Below are 21,635 nucleotides of genomic sequence, written 5' to 3'. Positions count from 1 at the left end.
CTATTGAGCAAGGTGCCACCTATGCTGTACTTGTGCATTTGGTTTTTCTTGCCTAAATGTAGAACCTTGCTTTTTTCACCATTGAATTTCATTTTGTTAGATAGTGCCCAGTGTTCAAGTCTGTCCAGATCCTTCTGTATCTTAAGCCTGTCTTCTGGAGTGTTGGCTATTCCTGCCAGCTTGGTCTCGTCTGCAAATTTGATGAGTTCCCCATCTATCCCCTCGTCCAAATCGTTGATGAAGATGTTGAAGAGCACTGGGCCCAGAACAGAGGCTTGGGGCACCCCACTACACACTTCCCTCCATGTAGATGCGGTTCCATTGAGGACCACTCACTGAGTACGGCCGGTCAGCCAGCTACGAATCCATCTGGTGGTGATGCTGTCTACCCCACATTTTTCTATCTTGTCAAGTAGTAGGTTGTGATGTACTTTATCAAATGCCTTACTGAAGTCCAAGTAAATTATGTCCACAGCATTCCTCTCATCCACTAATTTTGTCACTTGGCCAAAGAATGCAATAAGATTTGTCTGGCATGATCTATTTTTGACATACCCATGTTGGCTTTTAGTAATGACTTTGTTTGCCTCTAGGTGTTCATTGATTCGTTGTTTGATTATCTTTTCCAGGATCTTCCCAGGTATTGAGGTCTGTAATTTCCTGGGTCTGTAGGTCTGTAATTTCCTGGGTCCATTTTTTTTCCTTTTTTGAAGATGGGAACTACATCAGTTCTTTTCCAGTCCTCTGGTAGTTCCCCTGTGCTCCAGGATCTTTGAAAAATATAGTTCAGTGGTTCTGAGATCACATTTGCTAGTTCCTTGAGAACCTTGGGGTGTAATCCATCTGGTCCTGGCGATTTGAACTCGTCTAGGCTGGACAGGTGCTCACTTATTATTTTCTTGCCTATCTTAACTTGTGTTTCTATTCTGTTTTTTATGGCACTATTTTTGATAGGTTGGTCTGTTTTTTCCCTTTGTGTAAAGACAGATGCAAAAAACAAGTTAAATAGTTCCGCTTTCTCCCTGTTGCTTGTCACCTTCTTGCCACTTTCACCCACTAATGGACCAATCATTTCCTTCACTTTTTTCTTGTTTTTTACATGTTGAAAGAAGCTTTTTTTTGTTATTTTTGACTTTGGTCGCAAGCCTTAGTTCATTTTGAGCCTTGGCTTTCCTCACTTCATCTTTGCAGGCTCGGGCTATTTGCTGATATTCTGACTTAGTTATGTACCCCTCTTTCCACTTTCTATACTTGTCCTTTTTATCTTTCAATTTGTCAGAGAGTTCTTTATGCAGGCAAATGGCAAATGTTATGGGAAAGAAATAGAAAGTTAACCTTGGCTACCTCATATAAAGAGAATCTGTACAAAAATGTTTTACAGGTGGCACTTCTCCCCAACAAGATTGGCAAAGATGAGAAAAGATATATCACCACAATGTTGGAAGTGCAAGAAAGTGTTAGGCACTTATTATCATATGTGGTGGACGTGTTCCAAAGCCAAAGAATTTTGGCGGCTAATAAAGATTGGTTGGAGGAAATGTTGGGACTGAAGATAGATAGACCAGAATTGTTTTTACTGGGAATGATAAATGGGAAGTTTAACAAAGGAGAGACATATCTAGTGTTGCATATCATAACAGCAACAAGGTTGGTGTATGCCCAGAACTGGAAAAATGGAAATTCCCCAGTGGAGAGTGAACTAATTAAAAAAAAATTGATATGTGCAGAGATGGATAGATTATTCTTAGAAATTAAAGACAAGGATGAAACAGAGTATTACGAAGTTTGGGATAAGATGTACTATTGGTTAGACTCGAGGAGAAAAAGTCAGAAAAGAGAAAGCTCATCTAGAAAAAAGAAAGCGTAGATTTCCAACCTCAAAGTGAGCGTAAGATAGAGATCAGAAAGAATATGAAATAAGAATGAAAATGGAAGTTATGTTATAAATAGACGTAAATATGTATGTAAATATATAAATATGTAAATAGTATAAAAATGCAATATGTAAATGGTATAAAAGATCAATGACTAGGAAGATATATGGTATATGGTATAGTATGTATGGCAAAATAACAGCCAGAAAAGACACACAGTGTTCAACCTGTTTTTAAATGTTTACTTAATAAAAATTTGAAAGAAAAAAAAAGACTGCCTTTTCCAGATGATACTGGCCAATCCTCTGCAATGTTCTCCATAGATATGAGTGAGGTCTCAGAGAGAGGCTTATCCAGGTCCCCCCCCCGCCAAGAACTTCTGGTGCCCAGAAGCCCAGCTTTCACTTTCCCATGAGTTCTCCTGGAAGGTGGTTAAACAGAAACACTTCTGGAGAGCCTTCAAGTTATACTTTGCTGCCATATACTTTAGGGCTGACACAATGGTTATCCTTTCTGATGTTTTATTATCCTATTAATATTATTTGTTATTTATTTTATATTGACTTGGATTTTATTCTATGGTGTTTTAATTCCAATTTTAAGTAAATATTTTATTGGTGAAATAAATGGTATACACTTACAGAAATACAATAATACAACAGAAGAGGTGTGATAAAATACATTACAATAGACTAAAACAAAAATATATTTTGTTTTTTCAGCTTTTTTAGTTTTATTTGTGTAAGTAAATTGCTGTAAACTACATTTCTTTTCAGTAGGATGTAAATCTATAAATATGCATAAATATTTGGCCTGATAAATGTGTAAGTGCAAACAAGGTTCTACTGTATGGCCATTAACTTCACTTCTGCTTTTCCTTCAGTGTTTCCCTCTTCTATTTGCCCATCCTGTCTTAGCCAACAGCAACATGGCCATTCCTGGCTGCTTGGACTGTCTAGTCCGGAGAAAGACTACAAACAAGTCACTCAATCAAATGCCACAAGTCAACAATCCAATAGTAGCAATCAGACACCTCCAAATCATAATCATAATGCTCAGAAAGGCTAAATAGTACATAGTAAAATTGCTCCAAACAATCAAAACTGCTGATAAAACGTTAAAATGTTTTGCATATCCTTACTCTGGAGCAATTTTGGAGTACTGGAAGGAGAATCCATTTTGATGTTATTGGATAACATCATTGGATTGAACTCAAAAATATAATAATGATTGCAACCCTTTTTTCCAATTCTTCACTGATTTTAAAAATTGTGATTAGAGCCTGAAATGTTATGCTTCAATCATGTCTTCAAAGTCTTAGGATGGCTTATGTTTTCTTTCTTACATACAAAATAGAAAAAAATCCACAAGGAGCTCTTGGTCAAAATGATGTCGTGCAGGTGTTGTTCACATTTTTATTCATTTTGACAAAAATTTCATAATTTAGACATAATAATAACATAAAGTTGCAATCTGAGGTCTTGTGTTTATTTTTATGTTCTAAGCAAACCTAATAAAGATATAGTCAGGTGGTTTCCTTCCTTATTGTTTTAAACTATCTTGGACTATATTGTAATTAGAAATGATTGTTTTAATCCAGAAAGCAGATGAAACTGTTCTATTTCCTAATAGTTTTTTTTTTCAGTTGGAGTTCTTTCATTGAGCTACATGTCTGTTTAACTACATACAGACCAATATGCATGTAACTTTGAGTTACACTCTAACGCAGCGTTTCTCAACCCTCAGTAACTTTAAGATGTTTGTACTTTAACATGCTGCCAGATCCACCACCTTCGGCTTAAGGTCTCACTGGTGTCCTGCCATTAGTAAACTGGGGAAGGGTGAGGGGAACAAATGGACAATAAAACTGTATACCTCTATGGTGGGAAATTGGGAGGGGGGATTGACAGTTGAGGAAGAACAGAGCATTTTAGAATCTGGTTCGTGCCTGACATTGTCAAGGCTGTTGACCTGAGAATGGAATTTCACCAGCCTAAACACCTCAGCCCTTCCCAAAACATCTTGGCGGTGCCGGATTGGCTATACATTGATGGACCATGGGGGGAGGGCTGGGGTAACCAAGGGGTTAGTTTTGTATTGATGTGTGGGAACTTTAGATTCCGCCTGACTCTACTTGCAGTCAGCAACTCTTGCTAAAAGTACCTTTCGCTTCAATCAAATGGAGTTGAGAGTTTTTCTTCCCTAAGGGATCAGACCGGGGCAGGTATGACACATGCAAACTGAGGAATCCTGAGAGTTAAAGTTCTTAAAGTTGTTGAGGTTGAGGAACGCTGCTCTGAAATCTTTTTATATCTGACAATACAGACAAATTTTCAACATTTAGGTTTGTAACAGTAAGTACTTTGTTCCGTATGCTATACATTTTCACTATTAAAAAAACTGATGTAAATTTGCTTAATTTTGGGAGATGGGTTGGTTTGAAACATTTCAGAACTAAGAATGATCTTCTTTCTTATGTAAGAAAATGAGGTTACATCCTGCTCTTTGGCTATGCTAAAAAAAATTGCAAATAAAAGTGTTCTTTTAGTTTCCTATTTCCCACAAAATCTCTGTAATATCATCTAATCTTTTAAACTGACTGGTACAGAACAGCATCCTGGAAGAGGAGCAAATAAATTTCAAGACAGAATAGTTGATCCTTGATTGGTATTTCATTTTTTCAGTATTAAATAGGTATACATATTAGCCATCTGCATCCTCCGAGTTGCCTTTATTGATTTAAAAGCATCATCAATCATTTTCATCAAGTAGATATTATACCTTTGTAGTGCATTTTGTTTCTATTTCATGTCTAAGAGTAATTTAAGTGTCTTTAGATCATTTAACTGCTGGTTTTTATTTATTTATTTTAATGGAATTGGTTAGTAAACTTGGATATAATCATATTAGCTTGAAGTAATGGTCAATCATTAATTTAGGTTATTACTGGATTGTGGCTCTATTCTGTTAAAATTGTCTTCTATTCAATAGAGGCTGACATAACATTAGCTGTTTTGTTCAAAAAATTCTCTAAGTCCATACAAAATTTGAAAAAGATGTATTATATTAACAGCACACTAACATCAATTTTCTAAGCAGTTATTAAATATATTGAGTAAATGCATGCCTTGATATAAGTCCACTGAGTTCATCCAAATTACACCAATAAGGTATTCATCCCGTTCTTTGTATTATAATGTTACCCAGCTTTTCTGTATTTTATGCTGGAAACATAAGTACCTTGTGTCTCCTTAAACTAATCAGTATAAGAAGCTACTTTCCTCTGCCAAAAAAATAGAACTATCATTTTTCACATTCTTATATTTTCCAGTTCAGTTTTAAGTCAGATTATGTTACTATGACTTCTGAATTCCTGAAAATTCTCTTGTCTTTGTAACTGCAAAAGCCCTCCTGAGCATTTCAAAGAAAAAAACGTGAAGCTTTTTAAAGCAGTATGTTTTGTGTTGTGCCTACCAGTTACAGTTCACATTTTGTGTGCATGTGATTAGAGTTGGGGGGGGAATGCAGTCCAATATTATGATTTATTGACAAAATCTTTTTCCTGCTGAATACTTGCCAAAAGTAAAAACTACCTCCCCCCTGCATATTAGAAACAGCTACTGTTTTAACTGCTGAATAGTCCTATTTCAAATTACAGGAGAAGCAACATTAAATCTCACATTAATAATATCCTTCTTCAGCCAATATTACAGAGTAAAACTATTGCTAATATGGCATATGAAAGTTAAAATTTCTTCCATCTGTTCTCAGATGTATGTGCGTGTGTGCATTTATAAATGTAAGCTTTGTTATCTTATATTTCAAATGAAAAAACAATGTAAGGTATTTTTCTAATTCTTTGCCCTGCATCTATCACACTCCAGGGCTTCCAGAAACTATATGTTTATATATTTTTCTATATACTGTATGTAGTAATTTTGAGTATTAATTATTTTAAAAAAAATAATTTTCTTTACTTGTACAAACAACTTTATTTTGCTAGAGTGCTAAAAAGTCTAGTGGTATCATTATGACATATTTCTGAGAATACAAACAAAAAAGTATGCAATTGCTAGCTAGAGTTATGTCAATACGGACTTCTTCATAACCAGGCAAAGTTCATTTAAGTAAAGAGGAAAAAGATGGCAGAACTAGGAAAATAAATGTCAGTGTAGAAATTACCACCAAATTCATGCATTAGGAAACCTAGAAGTAAAATAGAAAGAGCTACAGAACCTTAGTTTAGCAGTAGATTTTTTGTAACATTTTTCAGTGCTTACTGTTTTACATAAATCTTATAAACACCAGTTCTTGACATGTGTCTTAAATCCGAAGGAAGTTCAAATTTTCGTTCTGGGTACCAAGGATCAATATGCATGATGGCTCTATTAGTTTTGTTTCCTTTGTTCATAGTAGATTAGTATAAAATTTTAGTATAAACCAGGGCTATCACTTAATCCCTTCCACTGACCCTTTTCTAATCCATTCATAGAAGTTTGAAATGGAACACTACAATCTATAATGAAATCATCTTCCACTGAAAGACAACTGAATAAGAAGAGCTAGAGCATCAGTATCAGTTTCTGGACAAGATTCTTACCGTAGAATGATTATGGTGAAGAATTACCAGTTTACAACAGTTGGCTTCTTCCCACTAATGATCAATACCAGCCATCACTAAGTTGTTCGATGCTTGTCATACCACCTGCCATTGCTAACCAGAAAAGAAAACTAAAATAACCAACAAGAAAAAATATAATAGGCAAACATCAGATTAGGTCCTAAACACTGCAGCAGCAGCTATTTCTATCTCTGTCTGTGAGATAGAAACAAATTAGAAACTGGCACAACATACATACAGTTGCTATTCTCCTCCTCCTCCTCCTCCTCCTCCTCCTCCTCCTCCTCCTCCTCCTCCTCCTGGGTACCTTGCTGCAAGATTTAAAACAGAACCAGTAGTTTGAATTGTAAAGAGTACCTACTTTGCAATTTTTCATCTCAGAGTCAATATACAAGGGCAATTCGGAAATAAATCTCCATTTGTTTATCAATGACAGACACTCGCAGATACAGAACTTTTATTATACACATTAGAAAACATTACATTACTTTTTGACATAATCGCCATTCAAATTGAGGCACTTGTCATATCGTCTTACAAGTAGTAGTTGCTCTGCGCCAAATCTGGGCTTTGGGGGAGTGATCAAAAACATCCCAACGGAACTGCTTTAAAAGTTCTTGGGTGCACCTAGTGGTGTGTGGGTGAGCATTATCGCAAACCAACACCACACCGGAAGGCAGCATGTCCTGATGCTTGTTATGAATGGCTCATCTGAGTTTTCATAACGTTTCACAGTAGACGTCTGAATTGATGGTCGAACCACACTCCATGAACTTCACTAGCAGTACTCCTTTGGCATCTTCACATTTGGCAGGATTTTCTATGGCACCACTTCCAGTGTGGTGTTGGTTCATGATAATGCTCGCCCCCACACCGCCAGACACACCCAAGAACTTTTGAAGCAGTTCCATTGGGATGTTTTTGTTCCCCCCCCCTAGCCCAGATTTGGTGCCGAGTGACTATTACTAAGGAATTTCAAACCCTGTAAGACATGACATGCCTCAAATTGAATGGCAATTATATCAAAAATTAATGTAATGTTGTAGTTTTCTAATGTGTATAATAAAAGTTCTGTATTTGCGAGTGTTTGTCATTAATAACCAAACGGAGGTTTATTTCTGAATTGCCCTCGTAGCTTGACAGAGTTAATATAGATTACTGGTCTTGTTTAATCTAAGTAATTGATACATTGTTGGAATGAGTATGGTACTGAAAATTTTGGGTTCAGCAGAGTGAATACATACTAAACTCTAAAGAATGTTTTATATATATTAATATGCTGGTCCAGCAGGTTTTTGGCTTAATGAAAAAGGATTTGAGAAAAAAAACCTTAGGGATCTAACATAGTAATGCATATTAGCAGCTATACCTATCCTAATATTCAGGCAATACAAAAAGTTTTAAAGGATGAATATTACCGTAGGAGATTAAGCTTGGAATGGAAGCGTATAAAGGAATTGCATTTATAGATAATGTAGCATCATGTTACATTTGGTTTTGAGCCTTTAATTATCCTCATAAAAGAAATGTCACTTGTAAGATAATATATAAAGTCTTTTTACCATAAAAAGTAATACCTCATTCAAGTTGAGTTCAACTCCTAATGACTTCATGGGTCCGTTTCTCAGCAACAGGACCTACTGTATGTAGGTTGGTTTGCCTTATTTTCAACCTAGCCAACAGCACTGGAATTTTCTGAAATTCTCCTCCAGATGTTCATCAGGCTTAACCGTCTTTATATTCCAGGTTGATTTAGAAAAGATTGATTGAAATAGCAATTGTCAAGATAAATTCAGCAAAATGAAAATCTTAAACTGGCTGGTGAGGGTACAGATTGTAATTCTGCTGATATTTAAAATTACCTTAAATTCTAAATTTAGTTGATGTGTCATATATCTGCATTGTGAGGGTTTCCCCCCCCTATACTGCTAAGGCTACTTTAAATAAGTATAGTTCTACAAAATATCACATGGCCATATCAGTTCTAATCTTGGTTTTTTATTCACAGTTGCAACAAGCCTCTGAAGTGTCTCAGATGAGAGGTGCTAGAGTAATCTCTGCAGAAGATCTCATTTTTTTGATGCGCAAAGATAAGGTACAATAGTATAAATTAACTGATGCTATAATCCGTGAATTAGTTTTTCTCTAGTTACCCAACATGAAACTTCAAAAATTACAATTCAGTCACCATCATACCAATAAAATACAATTGCCCCTCCTATATCCAAAAGCCCCTTCTCCTACTCTTTATACTGAAAAGGACAAAAATAGTTATTTCATTCCCACCCCATATTTGTAATATATGCTCCAACTGTTTGTAATTGTGTTTTGCAATGTCATTTATCCTACTTACTTTAGAAGGAAGGTATAATTGCAAGTGGAGTTGAAAAATCTTAAAAGATATTAGTAAAAAGTATAAACTGCTTAACTTTCAAAATTCCCACTGAAACCTGTAATAATGGTATAACAACAAACTTTTATGGCTAAACCTTTTTTCTCAATAGCTGAAATTACGGTTCTAAATATGTTTCTGTGTCTGTGTATAGAAGGGAGCAGAGTAATGATTTTAGTCCAAAGAACGGGAGGTGGGATATGCCAAGAATTTGGTGCACGCTACATAATACCCAGAGAAAATCAAGCTGGACAATGTTTTTTTTAGGATTGTCAAACTGTTTAGAAATTGACTACTGTAGAAAAATTAAGATCAGCCTCACAGGATAGGTTGGTCCATGAAACTTCTAGAGTACCCTGAGTTCAGCCAGTGGAAGAAAGAATGAGTCAAGAGTTTCCTTCATGGAAAAGCCAGACACCCCAGCTCCACCTCAGGGTCATATGCTTCAAGTTTTGCAAATTGAAAAATGATTTTTTTTTCCATTTGAGATATATGAAAGTTGTATGAAAATAATGTCAACTTTCCAAAGAGGTTGATTTTGTGGGAACATAGCAACACAGCTCTGCCCTCTGACTCATTACTTCCCCTAAATATTTACTGCTTTATGCTCTTTCTCTCTCCCTCTCTTGCCCCACTCCAACTCATTTAGTTTAAAATGATTGAAGCTGAGTTTATTAAGGCAAATAAGAGACCATTATAATCAAAGTTATAAAGGGAAATTGTCTGTAAGACCTTTCACCAAAATACAGGAGATCTAGAGGTACAGTAGCTTTTCAAAAAGAAAAAAAAAGTAACACATACAAGCATTTTTAGAAGTGTAAAATCAGAGGAAAGAAATGTTCCCCAAAAGTGTCATTTCTCCTCTTGATTATTGACAGATCAGAAATATTAGGTCCTCATGATTAAGAAAAAGAGGGGAACAATCAATCAATCAATTTTATTACAGTCACAGACCAGCAAATAAAAGCATTAAAACAACAACAATAATAATAAATAATAATAAAAGAATATTGTGATTGGTGGTGGATTAACAGTGGGCAGTTGAAGTTTGCCTAATTTTACATACAGCATAGCAAAGTTTGGCCACATTCAAGGAAACTACTTCATACTGATCTGATAACAGTAGTTGCATGTAAAAAGAATAATTATTATTTCCTGGACATTTTATTAGGTAAGATGTTATAAACTGAGTCAGTGAGTCCTTATAGAAGATGCAGTATAGCAGGACATGAGCTGCAGTTTCAATGGCCCCCTCTCCATAGGAGCACAGTCTAAGCTCATATATTTTTTTTATCGGCCCTCCCAAACTGCTGTGGGAAGTACATTGCAGCTTGCTAAGGCTAATGTGCTCCGCATTTTTAGGACAGCTATTTGATATAAATATCTTGTTACTTTAAAAGGGGGAGTTTGACTGCTCAAATGAACATTCTTGGGAAGAGCAGCCATCTTTTGGATTTCCAGATCTTTAATACATTGTTTAAGTGCACTAAATGCACAGTCATACCCTGTCATTGGAAACACTTCCCTGGAGAAACCAAGATACTGGAGTACTTGTGAGATGGTCCTGAACCATGCTGATTTGAAATTGTCTTCTATAAGGAGAGAACTCGAACCTATAGGGAAAAAGAATAGTTTTAACCAACGGCAAAAATGTAAAGGTAAGAGGGGAACATATTGGAGTGATTAATAAAGTGAAACGATACTAAACAGCTAGCTTCCTGAAAGCACCCTGTGAGTGCTTGTCTTGTTTTGAGATAAATTCAACTATCACCAAATTTAAGACATTAAAATAAAAGTGCTTGACTACAGCATGCTATTCTCATAGACTTTTATTCACACACCTTTTCTCTTTCTGAAGTAAAACAAAAAAGGAATTTAGATCCAAACTTTCTTATTTCCCAGTCTGGTCTGCTTATTGAACTGGCAAAGTAAGGTTTACCTGAATGAAAAGTATAATGAACACAAGAAAAAACTAATGTTGAAATATATCTGCACAAAAGATACACTTGATTTGATATGCATTGTCAGACTTATGCTTGGAATTTCAACATCAGTTAACGTGAGTTTTTGCTGAATTCTGCATTCTGTTCTGTAGAATAAGTATTGTCAATCTATGTATATAAATATGGATATATAATCTAAGATTGCAGTTACAATGCTTCAAATTTCTCCTTGAACTTTTAATGTTAGCAGGCAGTGTCTATGTCCATTTTTTTCTTAACTAGAAAAAACTTCGAAGATTACTTAAATACATGTTTTTCCGAGATTACAAATCTAAAGTTGTCAAAGGCATTGATGAAGATGATCTTCTTGAAGGTATGAGGCTTCCAGAAAACTTGTCTTTCTATGGGGAATATTCAACATATGTATCTATAGCACCAAATGGAAATATATTCCTAGCTAGCTTTAGACATTCAAAAATAGTACTTAGTGGGAAACTTCATTTAAGCCAGGGCTTTTCCATTCCAGTTACTTATAAAAGTACAGAATGTTAGTCCATCAAACATTTGATAACCAGAACTGTTAATATCAAGAATTAAGTTTAGCTAAGGAACTGGTGCTGTCTTCTTAATTTTACAATTTACATTTTCAAATTAATTTGAACTATAATTTAATTAATTTATTACAAAAATATTGTCAGAATCATTCTTTAAATTTGTCTAAAATTAAGATGAATGTTTGATAAATATTTTTTTTCATTTTAATTAGTTACTAGATATGTAATCACTGCAATTTGGTTGCATTTTCCCTAAAATTTACTTCTATGGAATTTCCAGATATCTGGGATCTATTTTAAAATCCTAGTGCGAATGCAAATGGATTTGCAAAGGGACAATATGAGACAGTGACCTTATCTTAATAAGGTCTTAATAGGGTCTTAATAATTTGGAGAGAGGAAGAAAGCAAAACAAACAACCCCCCTTCTCTCTCTAACCCCCTTTTTTTGTATCAAAACAGCTGTCTATTTTCCTCCTCTGGTCTCTTTCAGACAAATTCAGTAGCAGCACTAACAAACGTCAGAAATCTGCTCAAGACTTTCTTATTTCTATTGATCAGACTGGGGAGCTCTTGGCCTTGTTTGAAGATGATGAGATAGATGATGTAAAGCAAGAGAGAATGGAGGTAAATTCTACCCTTTTTTCTAAACAAAGTATGAAAACTATTTACTTTACAAAATTAGATTAAATTAAAATAAATTAAATTAAATTCATTTAGTCCAATCCCTTGCTTTATAGGAGAATTCTTCATGCAGAGCATTCATCCACATATAATACTGACCTTCTTAAGATACAGTAAATGTGAGATCAATGTGAAAATTCTTTGGCCAGGCAAATACACGCTAAAGGAAAAGGCAAAACAATAAACATAGATTCCAAGCCCCAAATATATTATTTTGCAGGATTCATGAAGTAAACACTTATAAAAGATTTCCATCAGTATTTTGGAGTTCCTTCCCATGTTTTCATCATTTTTAATTTTTACATTAACTTTATGAGGCTACTTCTGGGATAATTCAGATAAATATTAAGGGGGAAAAACCTATTGAAACTTAGAAAAAGTTATTCTGAATGTTATGACTAAGTAACTGTTAGTTACCATTTTGGTTTTTAATCTGTCTACTTTTAAGCAGGCAGATCAAAACTAGCAAGGAGAGTCTAGCAAGGAGAAAACTGCAAGATGGAATGGTAATAATGACTCATTTAGACTACAGAGGGTGAGGAAAGGAGAGGAGAGCCAGGTGACAAGTAATACCATCCTGTCAGGATTAGCAGAACAAGGCAAAGGAGACAGGAGACTGTATGTTGCCTGGTACATTACCAGCATCACTGAAGTTTCTCCCATATAAATACTAAATAAATATCCTTCCATCTGAGTCGGAAATGTTTCATACAAATGCCCTACCTTCACTTTTAAGATCAGTACAAGACTAGCATTTTTCAGTCATTTCTAGGTGTTAATTAATATACTGATTAGTCAGTTGATCATGTCAAGATAAATCATAGCATCAACTAACAAAAGGATAAAATAATTATAAGTTTTCTGAATGAATAAATAAATAAATAAATATACCAAATTACAGAGCAATGCATATAATATATATTCAGAAGTATATTCTGGAACAGCAGCCCCCAACCTTTGGGTGCCAGGGACCAGCTCCATGGAGGGTGGTTTTTCCGCATACCAGGTGGCATGGTTTCACATGCTGCCTGGATCCTGTGCGTGCATGGATGGGGCCTTCCTTGCGCGGCCCAGTTCCTGGTAGGCCGCAGAATGGTGCCAGTCCACAGCCTGGGGGTTGGGGAACCCTGTTCTAGAAGACTTCCAAGGTCCCTTCCAATTTTGTTATCCTGTTATACTGATAAGGACATGACTTTACACATGACTCCAATTTTTCCTATGTAACAAACTCTCAACTGAACACTTTAATATAAGAGAAGGAAGTAGAACAATTGGTTGTTGCAGTTCCAATAGGTTGATTTATGCATAGGTTCTAAATACAAGGTTCTAATCAATCTTTATTATGGTGATGGACTAGCACTGAAGGTTCTAAATAAAAGACCGTTGCTGGGGCATATAATTGGCATTCAAATAAGATATGTGCAATGTCTTCTATTCTTGTAAATGTACCACATGGCACTATTTCCATTGTAATATTCGAGATTATTTTTCATGATCCCTTGCTTGTAGGTTAACTGAAATTATATGGATAGGGTATATTCGTGGCTACCCAAAAAGGCTATGAGAAGTAAATTTTCAATGTAGCTATGCATATATGAGCTAAGATATGTGAAATGTTTAGAAACAATAATTGTCTGATTTTATAACCTCTGAAAGTTGCTATTTCAGCTGCAGTGCAGTGTGTTTAAAATAAAATTGGAGTAAGTTAGCTAGACTTTATCTTTAAATTAAGCACTTTTTATTTTTATTTTGATATTGGCCTTCCAAATTATTTCTTGAATGTTTTCGGCTTCATCTACATGTTCATGTAAACTATTGCTGTACAGTTTGATGTATAGAGATATACATTTTTGTATTGATAATCTGTACAATTCTCCTAAGGCTAGGATTTTTGTAAAATATTTTAAGAATGTTTCTCAACTAAGCAAAAGAAAAAAATATTTAATGCACAACAAATAGAAAATAAATGTTTCATATAGATTGGGACATAAGAAGTATGAGGATCATCTATGTTAAAATATGTTGTTTTGGATGACCAATCTTTCTAGTAAGTATATTGACTGGATGACCTGCTGGCGACTATGTTGCATCTACAGTAGCAAACAGAAAGGATAAAGAGATACTATATGTGTGATGAACTGATGTTATTCCAAACAATTTATTTTCATAACAACATTGCTCTTTTCAAAAAACAAATAAGACTCTTATCCCAAACATAGTTATCTAGGAGTCCAGTTGAACTGAGTACAAATGCATAATTACTTTCTAAGAATCATAAGACAGTAGTTTTCAGTTCCTACATTATATCTGATTTGTGACAAAGGCAACCCTCACTTGGAGACTTTATATATTGTTCCTTTTTCCAGTGGATGAAGATGAATGGCAACATCTGCAAAGCAAAAGTTTCTATCAAGCTAGCCATATGTTCAGCACAATGATATCTAAATGTATATAGCTTTCCTGGCCCCTAGGCTAATTTGTACAGGTGCCAAATCTTTCTCTGGATTCTGGGAAGTACTAGTTAAAATCTTCACAGCATAATTTTTCCTCCCTACTTTTTTCTTTTGTAACCTCAAGGGTCACAATATAGGCAGCTTTGTTCATTCTTATTGACATATTTGCATTCAGTTTTCCTCTTAAATTTTTAACAGAAGTTTGGATTTTCTGTGTGGACATATACACATTCTACACATATTAGTTATTTGCTTCTCTTTCTGCTTTTTTGTTTCTTAGACATATAACATAGTAATAGTTATTAACCGTACATAGTAAAAGGTCTAATAGTAGCTTGATACTTGTTATATCTAATTAATGGGATTTAAATTTCCTGAGAGAACATTTGAAACTGTCTCAATATGGTCTCTTCATGATATCTCTGTTGAGGATCTAAGCAACAGGTGCCCCATTGGTCAATTTTTGAGAGATATTTCCTTATCTAAACAGAGAAACAGAATGACTATGGGTGGGCAAAAATGCAGTGGGAATGCAAGTGACTTCCAACTTCCTGCTGGCTTCACCACTGAGTTTCCTTTTGGGAAGCTGGCAGGGAACATCAGAAATCCTTCCTTCCTTCCTTCCTTCCTTCCTTCTTCCTCCCTCCCTCCCCTCATTTGATCACAGGATGGTTCAGTAGTTGTCAATACAGGTCAGTTGCCAAGTACTCAAATCAAGATTGTGGGAATGCTGCAATGGCCAGAACGTTGAGTTTGAACTTTGAGTATTCAGTGCCTTTGTAATCTTGAACAGTCACTGAGCAAGTGATCAGTAAACAAAGACTATCTATAATCACAATTAAGAAATCATAAACTGTTGTGAGCTGTCACATTCCTTCTTTTCTTTCCTTTGCCACTCTCCTGTCTCAAAAGTCATGATGTGATGTACATTGAGGTTATTAACTGGGTTGTCAACTAGGCTAATTTTAGATTGCCTCAGCTTTAATGTTAAGAACCAAAGTATGCTAATAATAATCTTAATAATGTAATAGTTGCCACTTCCTACTAATTAATGAAAGGAAAAGTTTTTAAAATATTTTGTGGACTCTTTTTACATTGGAGCAAATATACTGTTGTCTCTAAATTCACCATTAGGAGCATTTCTGAAGTTCTGAATGTATGTGATGAGCACATTCCAGAAAATAGTTCCTGTTCTATGCATGGTGGCATTTTCAAGATTCCAATTTAGACAGAAGGCTGTGCATAGAGTTCTACACCTGGAGATATAATTAGATATGGAATCAGGACAGCACTGCAGCAACTTAAGAGTGGAAGGAGGCCTACAATAAATTATTTATCTTTAGGAGTTTTCTGTAAAATTAACTGTTGGAAATTTACATAAACTATGAAATGAAAATTAGCTTCTGCTGGTTTTATTTTGATAGGTTACCTTGTTTGTACAATATTCTTATTCTTATCAAGAAGAAAGGCAAGATCAGAAGGAAAATTGGGATCTAGATAAAACAGAGAAATCAAGCTTTATCATTTATGTACATTTGCTATAATGTAATGTTACTTTTCTTTCATTCATGATTTAACATTACATGTATAAAAAAGCAAATTATGGATAAAACTAACTGGGTTTCTTCCTAGCTAAAGTTCGCAAATCCAATTTTGACACACTTGATCATGGTGCAGATATAATTCTAAACTATAATTAAGTTAAAGAGAGAGAGAGACAAGGAAATTCTACTAAATAATATGGTATGAACTCTTAAAAGTGAGAGAAGCAAAAGTAAAATAAGGTTGTTCTGTTAAATTTGGAATCTTAATATTGACTAGAAAATGGGAAAACTGCATTCCATTTTCTCAAGGATTGCATGGACAATGAGGTATTTTATTATTTTGGACCATTTAATAATCTTTTGGCCTAGACTCTTTAAAAATACTGTAGACATTTAAAACAATGCAGGAAATACAGTATATTCCATTCCCTTAAAAAAGTGGTAATTAGTGCATAAAGAAGTATAGAATATCTTATTTGCCATGTTTAGTATAGTTTCTGCATGTTAAGTCTTGGAGTAAGTCCAGTGTGTTCTTTAAAATCTTTAACAACCTCCTTTAAAGAATTAGTGTACTTAAATCATGAACTGTGATCTAAAGGCTATGTTCCTTTAGGTATCAATTACTTCAGAAATGTGTGGTTATCTTGGTTTGGCCAGCTGCAAATGGTTTTATTTCCACTTTGCCCTGGGCCAAAAACATGCTAAGTTGTCCAAAGCAAATGATAAACATGGATTTCTGATGTCATTATGGCCCAAACAGGATATGATTGTTTGGCGGTATGGTTTCAGTTATGATGAGTTATACAGAAAACGAATATTGTTTACTCTGCATTTTTAAATTGTCTTTGTGAAATTTTAATTTAAAAATTACAGTTTCCTCCCTTTTTTATTTCCAAGGAAGATTTTTACATACAAACATACATACATACATTCCCGCATTCATATTCTGCTCACCTAATAGGTGGTCTGTGTCTTCTTCAATCTTGGATCTTCTATCAGAGGCCTAAAATTAGAGGATTCTGTGCAGGATCTTAGCTTTTCCTAGTACTGCACTCTTCTGGACAGAGAGCTCTGATGTTCCTGGGATCTGTTGGAACCACTCTCCCAGCTTAGGAGTCACAACCTAAGTGCTCCTATCACCGTTGGGATTATTTTGGCCTTTATTTTCCCCACAGAGAGAGACATATTTGTGTCACTAATAAAATAATCTAAACTGTGGTGACTATTATGTGGTATATCTAAACTGTGGTTTATTAATTTATTATTAATGATACAAAGTGAATTTACTTAGATTGAAAAAAACTAGCTTAATCAATTACTTACTAGGGATACTATGCATAGATCATTATAACATATCCTTTCTGTCAGTTAAGTGTTCTGATCTAAACTTGAGAATGTATATAAATAAAGAAAATGAAAATGTAATATAAAAGGAGTCCTTTAAAGTTCCTTGCTTTCACTTAATAGTACATCCCATTGGTTTAAATTGTAAATATCAGTGCCATTGGGTCTAAAAAGTAAAGTATACGAAAATGCTTTCTGGTTGGGTGTCTGGTTTGGCCATCAAACTGCTGTCTGGTTTAGTGGCAACAGTGCCTCAGATAGAAAGTCCATACAGAGAAGGGTAAGGACAACCCAAAAGATCATAGGAAGCTCACTTCCTGGTATTCAGGATGCTGCTTATAAGCGCTATGTGCTTAGAGCTCAAAGCATTGTTAGAGACCCCACACATCTACTTTACAGTCTGTTTCTGTTGCTCCCCTCTGGGAGGAGGTTTCGAAGTATTTCTAGCAGAACTACCTGATTCTGTAATAGCTTTGTTCCCTACGCCATCCATCTGATAAACTCGCAAGATTAGTTTTTCTTGCCATGCACATGTATACATAGCCCAAACTAGACTGTTGTTTCCCTATGTCATATAATATATGCATAATTCTGTATTTATTTATTTTTGTCATATTTATGTACTGTATATCAGAGGTGGTGACCCTTTGAGACCTGAATGCAATAAAATTTCATTTTAATGTATGCCGATTAGTGTACATTCAAAGTGACAATAAACTTATTCTAGTCTAGTCTAGTCTAGTCTAATCTAATCTAGTCTTTGGCAACCAGTCTAACTCAATGTTTCCCCAAACATATTTTCAAGTACTTTTCCTACTAATGAAGGATTTATCACTATAACATTTTCACAGCAGATACACTTTAGTACACTTCTAGTTTAATTATTTTTGTTCTTTTGAGAAGTATCTAATCAGCAGCATATAGCTTGATTATTTAGTTTGATACTAATTAATTTGAAATGTTGCTTATTGGATAAAGAGAAAAGACAAATCAATTGAAGTTATTTTAAATAAATATTTTAAATAAAAAGTAATGTACGCAGCGTATGTGTCCAGATTGTAGGGATGTGGGGAACAAAATGTTGGCTTGCAAAATAACTTCTTAATTATTATTCTTTTTGGTAACATGAATGCATGGATAGTTATGAGACTAGAGAAAAATGAATGGGCTATTTAGGAATTTTATTTGATAAATAGAAAAATGCTGTTATTCGTATCCCATAGAATGTAGTGATATGTGGGCAAGACCTTGGGAGACAGGACCAAAAGATGCTGACTAGGGAACAGTCAGATAAAAGACAGCATAGCTTCAGCTGGGTAGAGGATAAGGCAACAGGCTCAGAAGAGACTTTCCCTAATTTCTTGGACTGTAAAGGAGATGGGGAGAATTGTATTTTTAGACTGTTAAGATTCTATTAATGTAGTTTTATAATAAATAAAATCAGCTCATCTGTTCATGTTTTCTTTTTGGTCTACCTAGTAAGCCTAAGAAGAAAGAGGAAGGTAGCACACGTAAATGTAAAAACTTCAGCACAATTAGTTTGTTAAGTATGCCTGGAGAGTTTTTAGCAGAATTTTAATCCAAAAGGCAGGAAAGTAATAGGAAGAAAAAAGTGCAGTTTGACAATACACAGAGAGTGACAGATCAGATTTTTTATTCTTCAACAATTCATTGGGAAATGTTAATGATAAAGGTTAATGATAAAGGTTAATGATATTGTGATAAAATGTCAATTTAGAAAAGGTGCATGATAAATGACTAAGTTTAACTATTAGTTGAAGGCTGATTGCTAATGGAATGGACAATGAATTGTTCAACATTGAACAATAGGTAAAACAAGTCCAAATAGGACTTTTCTAGCATTTAGTCCATCTTTATTCTTTGACTTGCACTTTGGGATAATAGAAAAAAGAGCAACCCCTTCTTCAGGGCAACATTCCTTCAGGTATTTGAAAAGTATAATAGTATTCCATCATCTGTCATCTTTTCTCCAATGTACGTAATTCTAATTTCCTCAGTCTCATGACAACTCGTGTTTCTATTCCCAGATTATCCCCATTGCTTTTTGCTGAGTCAGCTCCAATCTTATCTGATTCCAGTAAGTCTTCAGAGTTGACAAAATATCATTTCAAATTGTTTGCATTTCCAATATACATTTGACACTCTCTTATACATCTTTGACAGTTTATGAGGAGTTAAATGCGAACAGTACATCATCTTACATATCCTTAATTGTAATCTTTAGCTTCCCTCCAGGGCCCATCCTTCAAAGTGCCATCCTATCATGTTTTCTTTAAGAATTCAAAACAACAGTATTTTCCCATGGGAAGGGTTTATAAAATTAATTTCAAAATCTTATTTCTGATCCTTTTGGACCCTTAATCCAATGTTCCAGAATCAACATTCTAATCACCCTTTTGTTGTTTATTCCAAAAAGGAATGTTTGTAAGTGCCTGTTAAGGTGACTAACAATAAACTTCTTTAAGCTTGTATTTAAAATAGGTTACGGTTTGAAGGACACTCAGCCAGTGCTATAAAAAAAATCTTATAGTTTAAAAAATGATTAAGAAATGAATCTCACTGAACCTTATGTCCATATAAGCTCTATTATGATATGAGCTTGGTTGAAATCCCTCAACTCTCAGCTGCTCAACTCAAGCCAACCACAAAAATCTCAGTTCCTGCAATTTACTGATGAGCAGTTTTCTGCAGTACCAGTGAGCAATCTCATATTTTTTTCTCTTTTCTGGAGAGATTTTGCGAGCCAAAGTTCACTGTGTGGCTGCTGCATTCCAGCTTCTTCAGGGACATGTAGTTTGCCATGAATCCTCATTGAAAATCTGGCAAAGTTTATTTCCAATCTTTCAAATTGAGGTTTTTAAAATGCATTTTAAAATGGCAAATTAAATCATTGGAAGAGTTAAAACAGGATAATGTACTCCAGTCCTGGTTGTTACATCTTCAATTGGTTGAGAGATGGCATATAGATCGAAAATTGGGTTTAATGGCAGAAGATGTGAACTTGATAAAACAGATTAAAGATCAAAGTAGAGCCCATATTAGGAGAATTTATAGTGTTTTGATAGAATTTGATTCGGAAACAGAATTGGTTAAAGATTGTATAATTAAATGGGCTCAAAATATTCAAGAACCAATAAAGTTGGAAACTTGGGAAAAAATTTGGGTAAGAAATGTCAAGTTCACTCAAGCACAGAATTTAAGGGAAAATTTCTATAAAATGTTTTATAGATGGCACTTGGACCCTCAAAAATTGTCTTGCATGTATCCGAATTTGCAACCAAAATGTTGGAGATGTGGTAGTANCTACTGGGTATCATGGATAATTTGGATCAAAAAGAAATGAAACTGATGTTGTATTGTATAACAGCAGCAAGGACATTAGTTGCTCAAAATTGGAAAAAAAAGATATTACCAACTATGGATGATTGGAGACAGAAAGTATCACATTTTGCAGAGATGGCAAAAATATCCGCGTACCTGAAGGATCATTCTCAGGAAAAATGTATCTCAATGTGGAGAAGATGGATAGATTATATTCAGAGAAAGTATGAATTGAAAAATTACTATGTAGCTTTTGATTAACAAAAGATGTTTTTTTTAAAAAAAAATTTGTATGTATCTTAATGTTATTTTAGAGTCATAGCAAGTTTATACTAGTGTGTAGTAATATGGAGTAATTGTGAATAGATTTTGATTATTTTGTGTTTATTTCCTAGATTAGCTTTGGGAAGTCCTGGGGGGAGGGGGGAAAAGGGTAGGTTTGTATTATAGATTTATATGTAGGATGTTTTTAAGGAGGTGTCTGGTGATACCCCAACTGCATAGGACGGGATGGTTGAGTGTGGAAGGGAAGTAGGAAAGAGGGAGGAAGGAGGAGTGGTGGTAGAATGAGAGGAGGAAGGAGTGGTAAGTGGAAGAGGGTGGTGCGGGAGGGGTACACCGGACATGTCTGTGAATGTTTTGTTTAGCTTTATTCTCTTTGGTTGATATTGTGATAAAAGATTTATGTTTGTGTTTTTTTAAATGAAAAATAATAAAAAATTAAAAAAAAAATACCTGAAAGATCCCCACTGAAATGTAATGCAGGTCATTCTCAATAATCTAGCTTTCTTGTAAATTTCGTTCCTATCTAGAAGAAAGCAAAAAGCATTTTCCTTATAATGAGAAATCAGATTTCAAAGAATTGTAGCTAAAAGCATTTTCCAC

The 21,635-nt window shown here is 34.7% G+C and overlaps 1 protein-coding gene across 1 annotated transcript in view; it reads left to right on the top strand.

Moving 5' to 3' along the window:
* Positions 1–21,635, top strand: part of SUPT3H (SPT3 homolog, SAGA and STAGA complex component) — a 70,808-nt gene that overhangs the window by 14,965 nt on the left and 34,208 nt on the right. The window contains exons 2-4 of the mRNA XM_029283404.1: positions 8,504–8,590; positions 11,113–11,203; positions 11,877–12,010. Of these exons, the coding sequence (XP_029139237.1) occupies positions 8,531–8,590; positions 11,113–11,203; positions 11,877–12,010 (285 nt within the window). The 5' untranslated portion in view covers positions 8,504–8,530. The remainder of the gene's footprint in view (positions 1–8,503; positions 8,591–11,112; positions 11,204–11,876; positions 12,011–21,635) is intronic.

This window comes from Protobothrops mucrosquamatus, unplaced genomic scaffold (assembly GCF_001527695.2).
Source record: "Protobothrops mucrosquamatus isolate PMUCROS unplaced genomic scaffold, P.Mucros_1.0 scaffold78, whole genome shotgun sequence".
NCBI classification, from domain to species: domain Eukaryota; kingdom Metazoa; phylum Chordata; class Lepidosauria; order Squamata; family Viperidae; genus Protobothrops; species Protobothrops mucrosquamatus.
The sequence above is the reverse complement of the archived record's forward strand: the minus strand, read 5'-3'. Positions and strand labels throughout refer to the sequence as shown.